Source organism: Aphelocoma coerulescens, chromosome 2 (genome assembly GCF_041296385.1).
Source record: "Aphelocoma coerulescens isolate FSJ_1873_10779 chromosome 2, UR_Acoe_1.0, whole genome shotgun sequence".
NCBI classification, from domain to species: Eukaryota; Metazoa; Chordata; class Aves; order Passeriformes; family Corvidae; genus Aphelocoma; species Aphelocoma coerulescens.
Window position 1 is genome coordinate 105,628,528 of NC_091015.1, and position 12,496 is coordinate 105,641,023.

The 12,496-nt window shown below is 40.1% G+C and overlaps 1 protein-coding gene across 1 annotated transcript; it reads left to right on the plus strand.

Moving 5' to 3' along the window:
- The first annotated feature begins 508 nt into the window (after positions 1-508).
- On the plus strand, positions 509-4,729 carry LOC138105846 (interferon alpha-inducible protein 6-like). Its single transcript, XM_069005920.1, has 3 exons — positions 509-725; positions 3,483-3,629; positions 4,555-4,729. The coding sequence occupies exons 1-3, from the start codon at positions 578-580 to the stop codon at positions 4,581-4,583; spliced, it is 324 nt and encodes a 107-aa protein (XP_068862021.1). The 5' UTR covers positions 509-577; the 3' UTR covers positions 4,584-4,729.
- The last annotated feature ends 7,767 nt before the right edge of the window (positions 4,730-12,496 follow it).

The window sequence follows — 12,496 nt, forward strand, 5'->3', positions numbered from 1 at the left end:
CTCATACTACACAAGGTCCTCTCACAGTTCCTTCCATATAGAAATTAATTCCAACCATCCATTGTTTTTTGAGTTCTGATTTCCAGCTCTGTGTTTTCAGGGGTAGTTGTACCACAGGTGAATTCTGGGTACAATAACCAGCCCATCTGAAGTCTCTGCATGCCACCACTTTACTGCATTTTTGTCTCTTGTCTTTACTGAGAGTTGTACGAATTCTTTAAACAAGGCAGTATCTTCTACAGGTGCAATTCAGTACAATAGGGTGCAATGGAAAAGAGTGAAGAAGCAAAGCTTTCAGCTACATCAGGTGCCAAACAATGACTCATGCTCTACTAATTTCTTTTAGTATCATAAGGGGAAATTACTTGGTTTGCCTAAATTCCAACATGACAACAGCAATAAAAAAGCCTATTGACAAAGTTCAGTTTTGTTTCCTGGCTGAGGAGAAGTTTCAGTTTCTATTCTTCTTTATCTTGGCAGCAGTTTCATTTCTTCACTGTCAGCTGGAGAGTGTATAAAAGGATGGATTGAGCATTCCCTGAGTGCTTCACTGGAATTCTCACCAGCAGACAGCACCATGTCTGACCAGAACGTCCGCAACGCTGGATTCACTTCTTCTGGGATCGCAGCAGGATCCCTTGCTTCATCAATGATGTCCCACGAAGCGAGATCCTCTGGGGGAGGTGTGCCTTCTGGAGGCCCCACTTCTACTCTCCAGGGAATGGGTATGAGCAATTCTGTGTGTGTGTGTGTGTGTGGTTTTGTGGTTCAGTGCATAGGATCAGACAACTTATTCTCCTTGAAAATAAGCTTGCCAAATAATCTCTTCTACATACCTGTATTGCACTGAAGAAAAAAGATTCCTCTGTTTAACTGTGTGCTGTGAGTGGGATATTATTGAGGGTGTTTTCTGTGTATGTACAGACTATGCATGAATGAACACATACATACATGGTATTCATGAGATTTTGGACAGTGTTTATTTGAAGTTTGTGCTATCTCTCCATTCTGCCAGGAATCATCAATAATATGAAGAGTCATGGTAGCAACAAGCAATGAGCAATGATGCACTTATACAAGGACGTGATCTGTGTACCTACATTTAATATAAATTACCAGATTTCCTTTGCTCTTTACTCACATTCATCCATACAGGGAGAACTAAAACCTTATGCAAACTCTGTAGAGGACAGAAATTAGTTGCAGTCCAAGAGGCGAATTCATGAAGGGAATGTATACACATCCTTGACAGACCCTAAGTACTAAAATGAGGCATAGCTGCCTTTCACATGAGCTAACTCTGCAGATGTTTGCTGTTTTGCTGCTTGCATGGAGCAGTCCCTGACCGGATGATTCCCAGCAGCGTGGCACTTGTTTAACCCCAGATCCCGTGGGATCTGTGCACAAGGTATTCTCCCTGCCAGACCTGCCTGTGTGACCTGATTCAGCAGGCATCCTCTGAGCAGGCATGACTGCACAGAACAGAGTGCCCCATGCAATCATGCTTTACCCAGCAGCACAGTAATTAGCTCTCTGACCTTGGATAGAGGCTCCAAAACCCTTTCTGCCTTCAGGGTCTCAGATCCACATGTCCCATGTGTCAAAGATATGCCAGCCAGCAGGCTGATTGTAGGCGGGCATCTCTGACATATTGGCCTACCACTGGTCTACTACTTCCATAATCAGCAGGTAGAAATCTGAAGGATGGAGATGAACATGACTTCTCCAGCCATAAAATGGGTGGTTGACCAGGTGAGCTGGCCAGGGTTCAGATTCAGGGCATCTCTTAATAGCAAAAAATGTGTTAAGCTTGACTGAGAGGAAATAAGTTGGATTTTTTTTAAAGATGTGATTTACATTGCTGCCAATATTATTCATAGAGTGAGACTCTCTAGACAGTGAGGGAATAAGTGACAGAAGGGTCATTCAGAGACATACTGCATGTGACTCCTGTGAGGCATTTTTTAATTTTTACTTTGTATGATTCGATCAGTGAGTTTAGGTTGCTAAATACAGTGTTTATTGAATATTCAGCAGGAAAGAGCTTAAGGGATAGTAGCAGCCAAGGGACAGAATATGAGAGAAAGTCGGGAGAGGAGGGGGACAGAGAGTGAAAAGAAGAGAGGAGAGCTGCTCTCAGGCACCATGCTGCCTTAGCAGCAGAAATCCTGGTATGCAGGAGATGCCAGTGGCTCACTCTAGTCATATGTTAGACGGCTGCCTTCTGTTACAGATCACAGTGGTACAGCTGACCTCAGTACACTCATAACCAGTGGCAAACTCTTCAGTGGAGATGCCCTACAGAGAGCATGAAGATGTCAGTTCTAAGACTTCTATCTGTGTGCTGAGAATTTTTATAAGAAACAGAAGCAAAATAAGCATTTAACTATGCCTAGTTTTATTCTTGCAACCTCTGTGTTAACGATGGACTTTTATGAAAACCACCATTTTGGTGAAGAGAAGTCTGCATGACTCAAGGAAACCTTAGCCATGCCGACAGGAGATACTCCAAAAGAGCTTTTATCCATGTGGAAAATGCTAGCTCTGTAACATTGCCAAGACAGGTGTGAGCTTTGGCTCCCTGCAGCAGGAGAGCTTGCCACACATTCTTTGCCTGATTGAGAGCTAAAAGGGCCTGATTTCATTTCCGCAGGTGCTCACTGAAATCTCTCCAAACACATCTTCTTAACCTTTTCATTCAGACTGTAACCCTTCCTCCCCCCAGAACAAACACGCTCGAAGGAGCGGCTGATTCTGCAGTGGGACATGAGTATTGTTCAGTATCACTTTACAGAAGATGTTATAACAAGCTCATCACCAAAATATTTGAGCATCCTCCAGGAATGCATTAAGCATTATCAGTAACATTTGTCGTCACTAATGCTTTACTCCTCTCCCAGGAGAAGAAGAGTTTGCAATGGAGTGTTTTGCTCAGGGCTTATTTAGACTGAGTTGAAGATATACATATAAATTTGCCACTGGCTACCACAACTTGTGGTACTTGAATTTTACAGGTATCTATTACAGGCTTGTGTAAGGGAAAGTGAAGTGAAAGGAACATGTTCCTCACCTGGAACAGAAAGTGCAACAATTCCTGGTTTCTACAGAAGTTTGTTCCACAGTCTTCAGGCAGTTCCACAGAAAAGTGCAGTTTCAGCAGAGGCAAATAGTGCTGAAACAATTTTGGCGATCCAATTTTGTTTATCAAAAACAGTCTGTGCAAGAGCCATAGATGTTCTTTGTGTTCTGGGAGCATCCACAGCAGCACTGATAATATCCTTTCCCCAAGGCGGCAGCTAAAAAGCAGCATACTGACAGAACAAGTCAAGTAATTAGCAGTCACCTTGTCTTTTGATACATTTGCTAGCCTTGAATTTTTTTAAAACACAGTTTTAAATTAGTAGTTTTAAGTAGTTTGTAATTGACCTGGAAAATTCCTTCCTTTTTTTTTGTCAGTAACGTCTCCTTTATAACTGTTCTAGGTGCCAAAGGCACGACCCATTCATCAGGTTTTACCAGCAGTGGGATCTCTGGTGGATCCAAGGCCTCCAGCATGATGTCCAAGGAGGCCACATCTTACGGAGGTGGAGTTCCCAGAGGTGGCACAACTTCCACTGTCCAGTCCATCTGTAAGTGAGAGCTCCCTTGATAAGATGAATTCACAAATGACTTCTGAACAGTCAACAATATTTCAGCTCATTTACTGTACATTTACCAGATGAAAGGATGCAAGTTACAGAAGTGGCTGCTTTGTACTTGAAGCAATATTTCTACTGTTTGTTTCTTTAAACTTGGTGGGAAGAGGAAACTGGGGCATTATTGGAGATAACTATGTGTAGTGGTTTGGTCATGCTTGCTAACCTATGACACTATGCCACAGAATTGCAAAGGTATGAGTGGACAGCAGAGACGGAAATCTGAAGCACAGTGACAGAAAAAAAAAGCCCAATGGACTTTTAGATTATGCTTTCATCAGCACCACAGCAGAAGTTCAATAATTCTTTTTCAGTCAGAAATTCAGGATCAAACCAAGAGCTCCACACTTGAACATATAAAGCAGGTGTAGTAGGAAAAAATAGTGAAGTGTGAGAATGGAGTTATCAGACTGACAGACAGGAATCATTAGTTTACTTGTGGCCTTTTAGAACAGCTTAGCTTTCTTTCCTTTAAAGGAATTAATTTTGTCAAAACCAGAGGAATCTGCCTGCACTTACCAGCTCAAAGCAGAGAACAGAAATCTTCCTCATCACTCTGCCAGGTTAATGCAACCCACACCTAGATAAAACAAACCAAATTATGAGAGAGCCTAGTCTATACCTGAATGCATCAGTAAGAATGCTAATTGTGTTAGTAGGATCCTGTGGGGTTAGGAAGAGAATTGGAGACAGGATTGAAGTAGTTTATTTCAAAAAGCGTCCTTCAAATAATAACACAGACCTTTGATTTCTGACCTGAGAACGTTTGTAGCCAATGCTTGTACAGTCTACATGTTTCCCTGTGCTGCAACTTTGCTTTATACTGTCCTCACAATTGTTTCTCCGTATTTGTCCTTAGCCATGGGTGGAAAGGGAGGAAGACGCTGAATAGAAGAAAAACATCAGCCCAGATGTAAGCTCTGCAAGCAGTTCATCCTTCACCATTGGCTTTGACAACTTCTCCCCTTCACTGATCTCCCTGTTATGAAAGGCAAAGCTTTCCCCATGCACAAATAAAGTTTCTGTTAAAATGATGGATTCTCGCATTAAATTAATGGGGACAGAGATGAGGGGCAGTTCTTTTCTTGATTAAATTTTCTCGGAAGCACATACAAACACAAGCCAATGGAAGCTAAGGTACTTTGGGCTTCAAGGCTCTCTCAGGAAAACCCTGGGTTTAGCAACACTGTGCTCTTGAATTGCAATTAGCTTGCTTTGTTTATTTTACAAAAAGTAAGTACAGTGCAAAAGTCACCCTGCTGTGAGAGAGAAGCATAGAAACACTCAGCAAGGGGCATCCAGCAGTTCCTTCTAGATGTACTTCTAATAGGCTATCAAATTAAATTCTACTTAATAAAGGAGACACATAAGCAAGCGAAAACAGGTCCCAGGACTGATTTTTGTATGCCTCTAGAGTTTCTAATCTCCCTTTCACTATAATTTCTAGTCCCTGTTTGTTTGCAGCGAGCTGTCAGCTTTGTCCCAATCAGAGTGAAACTACCCCTGTAAATTTATGATACGTGAGAATAGATAAGGAAGAGAGCCCATTTTCTCTGATACTGGTCTCATTGCTGGTGCTTTTTGCTGTTCCCCACACCTGACTCCTTTCCTTCATGTGTGCTCATACAATGATGTTTCCCCAAATACACATAACATTGTGCATTCCCTATGCAAATTCCCACATACATCCACGCTTTCATCTCCCTTCTGTCTTTCTGGCTCCTCATTCTCCCTGCCCTATCACCTCCCTCCCTCTGTATTTCTAACAAAACCACACAGCACAGCTTCATCTTCCCTTTCCCCACTCCAAGATGGAGGGAGAAAATCTCACACCTTCAGGCCAGAAGTTAAGAGGTGCTGGATTTGAGGAGCTGCAGTCAGCGATTTTCTCCAATGACTCCTGTCACCCTGGTTGAGCATTCCCATCTCAGCTGCATTTCTCCACAGCTGGGAAATGTGTTTGCCCCCATGCACTTAATGCTGTCAGATATGGTCTTCTCCCTGCTGCCTAGGCACCTTCCAGAATGCACACGAGAAGTCAGTGTTTGCCTCCAGTTGCAGCAAAGTTAAATTGAATTATATGATGAGTGGCGAAATGGAGGAGAGACTAACGAAGGGAAGAAATGTATCTTCACTTGCTGTGCTATCCAAAGCATTAAAAGGCAATTGAAAAACAAGGGCTTCATTTCATAGGCTAGAGCTGATGTCCTAGCAAGGAGCTATCTTGGGCAAATGCTTAAAGGTAACCAGGACTTGAATTCATAATATCATAGAAAGCTTTAATTTCAAAGAGACCTTGGTGTGAGGAGAATGAGGGAAGTTCTCCAATCTAAACTTCTCCTAAAGAAGAGTTAGTCTTAATGTTGTACTTGTTTGCTTAGGACTTTGTCCAGCCATATTTTGGAAATCTTCCAGGAGGAACCATCCTACACTTTCCTTCCTAGGCCTAATGCAGCAGCCTGGGACTACTAAAATATAGCTGTTATCTACCAACAGGTCTTTATTCCCCTCTATGCCCTTAGCACTGGCATGAGTTGAAGCCAGAAGGTCTGCCCTGGCTTTTTCCCATTCAGAAGGTATTCCCCATGTGCAAATGCCAAGTTATGGTCCCAGACAACAGCAAGGGCCTTGATCCCCACAAGCTGACATTCAAACACCTGCTCAGCACTGATGATTATAGATGAGTCATAAGAATGAAACCAATGTAAGAATGACAAGAAATAGTAGAAAAAGTCAAGTACATACATAACTCATCAGACAAACAGTTTTGTAAACTGATGCTGTATTATCTGAGAAACAATGTGTGACCATTTCATGGCAATTAAAGACCTTGTTTCTTATTCCAAGGGGGGAGATTTAGAAGTGGGTTGCAACTTCAATGTTGTCATTACTTCACCTCAGGTATATTTTTCTTATTAAAAAATGACTCACATTAATGGGAGCTGACAAAAGGTACTTAGGCCTAAAAGAAGGAAACCAAAGCAAGGATCCTTAATCACTTATCATTTCTCTTTTCAGCTTTTATGTAATTCTGGTGTTAAAAGTTTGAATTATTTTCCCATCTTTAGATCTTCTGTTGAGAACTAGCCTAGATATTTTTGCCAAAGCAGGGGGAATTCTCAACTGCGTTTGAAATCCCTTGACTGAGTCAGCTCTAACAGATCTACAGGAGAACAAAGGTACAAGCATCCCCCTGGAACCTTCCTCACACACTGCTTCAGCAAACTCATATGCTCAGAACTACAAATGAACTATTTACATATTTAACAGAATATAACTGGAAAGGTCAAATAACAACAAATATGGCAATTTGAATCCTTTACATCTCTCAATCAATCTTTGCACAACAAATAGATGGAAAGGGAGAGAAAGGAAAAGAGGCAGCAGCGTGTGATTACCAGCGCAGTAGCACTGGAGCAAGACACTGCAGAGAGCACATAGCTCTCTGCACAGAAATCAATTTCTCCCATGGGATGGGATCAATAGTTGTCTGACAGGACACTATGCAGGCAATTTAATAGCATTTTATCTAAATGAATCTATTCCTCCCCCCAACTGGCCTCACAGTTCATAAGAAGTCTCTCTTTGTAAAACAGATTTATTTATTTTTTATAATACAACAGGAAAGTATTTATCATTCTGGAGACACTGCCATTGTCTATTAAAAATCATTTATCCCTATTAGTTACTCATTACCTACAACTCTTTCCCAACAGCTCTATTCTAATTAGCTAACTTGTGGACACACCCCATAAAGATTACTTTCAGTTACTCTGGAAAAATTTTTCTTACACCCAAAACATTCTAAATTATAGATCAGCCTTTCAGGAAAAATAAGCCCACACAGCAGGCAAACTCAGTTAACTCAAAGGAGTATTGGTATCTGAAATGACATTTTTATGCAACAAAAATGCTTATTTTTTGAGAAATTATTTATACACAGAAATTGGTTGTCCAGTGTATCTATTTTAATAGTACTTAATAAATAATAAATAATAAAGTCAATCTGATCTTATTAGGAGATATCTGTGTGAAGTAAATTATAATGAATGAGAAACCTTAATAAGCATAATTCCAAGGATGGATCTTTGGCACTCTGGGAGTTTGGTATTGTGCCCCAAAGGCTCTTGTAAATCCAGCTGCAGTTCTTGTTCATCATTTAGAAGATTAGGGGCTGATAAGCGACAGTCAAGCCTTATTAGAACAGGCTAAGGCAACAGGAAACATTAATTGGGTAATTTAATGCACAAGGAGACATTAAATGCCTGCATTGTGGTTCAGATGCTGTTTCCTCTATTGATTTGTTCACGTCTTGTTCTATGAAATTCTCACAAATTCTTGGTGGACAGGGTGGAAGACAAAGCCTAAGTTTAAAAATACCAGAATATTTTTGTTATTTGCTAGGGCTTCCCTTTACTCCTTGTGTTAATGAGGGACCCATCAGTAGCCCTGCTCTTGCAAGCAAAAGAAAGAAGACTACTCCCTTGTCCAAGGACTCTTCCACCAAAGGAGGGGAGAGATCCAAGGTCTAGCAGCTATCTGCAATGAAATGCTGTCTCACCACCTCACTTGTGTTGTGGTTTCTTCACAGTGTGTGCATACAGCAGGAGCTCTGCAAATCTGGGAGGAAGCTCAGAATCTTTTCCTCTAGAAATCTGGGAGCACTTAACAAAACTCTCTTCTCTTGCACTGTTCTGGAGGAGATGTAGAAATAGGTGCTGGACTGATCTTCCTCTGGAAGTAAGGAAGGTGAGAGGAAGGTCCTGACATAGCTGTTTCTTCTCTGTCTAATGCCAGAATTAATCCACTTATGTGGGTAGATATGCTCTGTTCCCTCAGTGGTGGATATTGGTGCCTAGAACACCAAAATCTCTCAATTAAATTCTAGGTCCTTATTTGGGTCCCACGTTAAGACTTCCTTCCTGAGACATCTTTCCCACAGCTGAACAGAAATGAAAAGATGTACTCTTACAGTGGAAGACATGAGAAGGGGACAGCCTTTCCTTTACCTCACTGACCTGGGCACTCTTTGTCTCTCATTTTCTAGCACTGCAGCTTGGGAGATCAGGGGTGATAATTCATGGACACTTTATTTTAATAATTTACTTTTGCAGCAATTTAAATATTAAAATGCATTTTGAAGACATGCAAGCCTCATTAATTTCAAATAAACATTGTACATTATGCTCTGTTTAACAGCATTCTATCCCACTTTTTGTAGCTGGTCTCTCCCTTCCACCCAGCAGCCTGGCAATGTTCCTGCTGCCAGCAAATTTCCCTGTGTCCATGGCATGGGCACATTCCTCATTTCCTGCTGCAGCAAAACTCACTGTGTGCACAGCACCTCTTCAAGCTTCCTCAGGACTGTCACATTTGAAATTGGTGTCTTCTTCACACCTTCCCCTGTTTTAAAGAAGGAAACAGCTTCTCTGACTTTATTTACCATCCCTAAAGTCATAGAAGCCTTGGTAGAAGAGGCAGGGTCCACTTACAGCCCAACATATCCCCTCCAGCACGGCATTAATCGGTGCTCTGGCTGTGCTCCTTGCATCTCCGTGAGGATTTCCCCAAACACAGTGATCCAAGACTGACCACTGGACCAGAAACCTGGAACAAGACCCAACACATTCCTTTCAGACCAGCAACTGGGTACCCAGTGTCTGGGTTAACAGGGCAGTCCCTTTCCTCTTCAGGAGAGGAAGACAGTACTATTTCTGTGGGCTCTCATTCCACTGAAGTTTTCAGTGTTGCAACTGTTGAGAAAAGCAATAAAATTGTGCAGGCTGCCCACAGTGATCTATTTCCTGAGAACCTCACACATTAAAGGACACAATTAATAATTCCCTTTAAATACACAACAATTTAAAAAATCATCCTTATTACTATAGTAATTAACATTAAATCAATCCCCATTCTTCTCTGTATCTCTTTGGGGTAAAAGTGAGCATTGAAATATAACCTGGTTTAGTGCTTATCTAATAAAAGTAATATTTTATCCAAGCAATCTTCTTTTTACCCACTGTTCAGTGGTTGTTGGGTTTTGTTGTTTGTGGTGGTTTTTTAAAGAATACCTGGATGTGAAAATAAATAAATAGATAAATTTTCCTCAATGTAATAAAATTTCATAGCAAATGTTGTTGCTAAAGAAAAAGTGTATGCTACAAAAATAGTTCTTAAAATTCAGATGTTGCTTTTTGCAGTCTTTTGCTATTGGAATTTCCACCCAGCCAAGATTTTTACTGGCCAGTTTTAAGCTACCTCTGCAATTTATGTTTATACATAAACAGCTCTGATTTTAATTGCTATCAACTTCTTATACTTGATAGATGGTCTTAAACATTTTTTGCCTCCAGAGACTGCTTACTTTGCCAAGTATTGACACACTTTCAAGATTTATACTTCTCTAAGGAACAAAGTTTACAATAAAATGTAATGTATTCCGTGGCTGTGAATGGTAATGTTGCTAAACAGTCCAAAGATATTTCACAACTGGTAGTTATTTTCCTCTCCCATCCAGCCCTGCCCTCCTTTAGTACTACTATAGATGTAGGTTTTTAAAGAAAACTGAGATCCCTAATTTGCCTAATTTAATGTTTCAGAGATCCAATATGACTTAATTTAGGTTTCCTTCCATTAGAGCCATTATTGGATTAATGATTACACTTTCTTTTTACCCAATAATTATTTTAAGAGGCTAACTCATGTGGAAGGGATTAATTCACTTCTGGGATTGGAATAATCCCTTTCAGAGCTCAAATATCATACTGCAGCCAGAAAAGGGAGTGATTACAGAACTGTAAACTATAATGTCAAAATACAAGTAGTTACTAATTACTGGACAGACAAAATTCAGTAGATGATTGAAGTCACATCTAGATTTAAATATTTGGATTGGATCCAGTTTCCTGGTAGCAATCATGGGTCACAACGCCCAGAGAAATCCCAGAGGACAAGGAAGAGTTCTTAGAAATAATACATCAATTTGTACCATCTCCATGAAACTGCTGTGGCATTGCAGCAGAAGTAGCATCATCAAGCTCTAGCAGTAGCTCTTGTAAAATCAGCTGAAAAGATCACCGAAACAATTCACGGATGTTACTTTAGTGACAAAGTGCAGCTCTCAGCCTTCTAAGAGTACACTTTCAAGAGAGAAGATTTCATTTCCTTGTTTTATTTTTTTCCAGCCATTTGATCTCTTTAACACAGCCTTTTATATTAATCCATTTTGTAAGTAGGTAACTTAATGTCACAGAGCTCCTTTGCACAGGCAAAAGAAAGATGTCTCAAAGGTGAGCAAATATCCCAGCCATAAAAGGAAACACCCTCCAAGGGTTGCACCACCCCTCTTCCTCACTGACCAGGGAATGGAAAGGATGCAGTCCAAGAGGGTCTCTAATTTCCCTGGGATAAGTGATGTAGCAGTCTGTAAGAGTAATTTGTTGTGAAGTTTTGAATTTAAACATCCCAGCTCTCAGTGAGACTACAATTCCACATTATTTGGCTTTTGTGCTAAAGATGGAGACATTCCCTACAATTTCTGTAAGAGATACTAAAATTTCTAGGAATAGTTTATTTTGTCAAACTGACAATTTCTAATTACTAATTTCCTTGCCCTGGACCTTCTCCCCCTCCTACCCATCTTACAGGGATTTTTATGACCAAAGAATAGTTTAAACCACAGACAGAATAAAAACTGAGAAAAGCAGAACAGAAGTTTAAAGAGCCAGAAACTAGCAGTTGCTTGAAACTGTTAATAACCAGATATGGAAACAATGAATGATAATGATCAGAAAACAGAAGAGACCAAAAAGGAAAATACTTTTTAAGATTTCAACCCTGTAGAAGAAAGCAATAGAAACAGAGACCAAACTTAGGATATGGTTCAAAAGGAATGTGCTAACTTATGCACTTATAATCTTCCTTAAGCATTTATAGAAGTTAATTTTTACTTTGGCCCAGTAGTTTGTGTTTCAAAGACTTTTTTGCAAAACCATTAGTGAGTTTTCAACAAATATTTTATTAGGGTGTAAATTAACTCTAGAAACCTGATATTGCAAGATATCAAACCAATAATTCTTCTGTAGTGCATTTTATTTACGCTTTTTAGTGCAAGGATATAAATCTGAGGGTAATTTTGTACCAGTCCAAGAGAGGACTTAGGAAACACAGATAATTCATTTCTGATTATTCATGTTCATTTTATCTTTAGCAGAAACAGATTATGAAAATAATCTTTTCCACAGTTGATGCTTTTTTGATGAATTTTAAATTATATGTGGAATATTCTTAAGCAGAAAGATACTGAAAATATAAATTTATTATTAGTTTTACTCCTCTTGGCTCCTGTGCTTAAAAAAGGTATACACACAAAGAGGTTAATGGCACTGTGATTTTCAGATAATCTGTTTTTAAACTACTGACTTGGAAACTGTGAGATTAATAGCACTGGGAACATCTAAAGGTAATAGGATTACAATTTAATATTAACTAAGTGTTTCTTGAGGGTTTGCTGTAGCAGTGCCTCATCTCTGGGATCCACTAGAGTAATTAGTCTGTAGTGGCATACAGTGGTGATGCATGATAACTGCAGCTTTTCCTGCCACAGATAGGATTTTCCATTCACTAGCAAATAGTTTATCTTTGCAGTATCATCATAAACACGCACGGAGAAATCTTGTAGTTCTTTTTGCCCTAAGTTGATGCTGATTAGGGAGAGACCAGTTCTCAAAAAGTCATACCTGAAGCTGTGTGTGCCCCAGTCACAGCTGACCAGGGCATTGAAGTGAGGGTTTGGGAGGCTT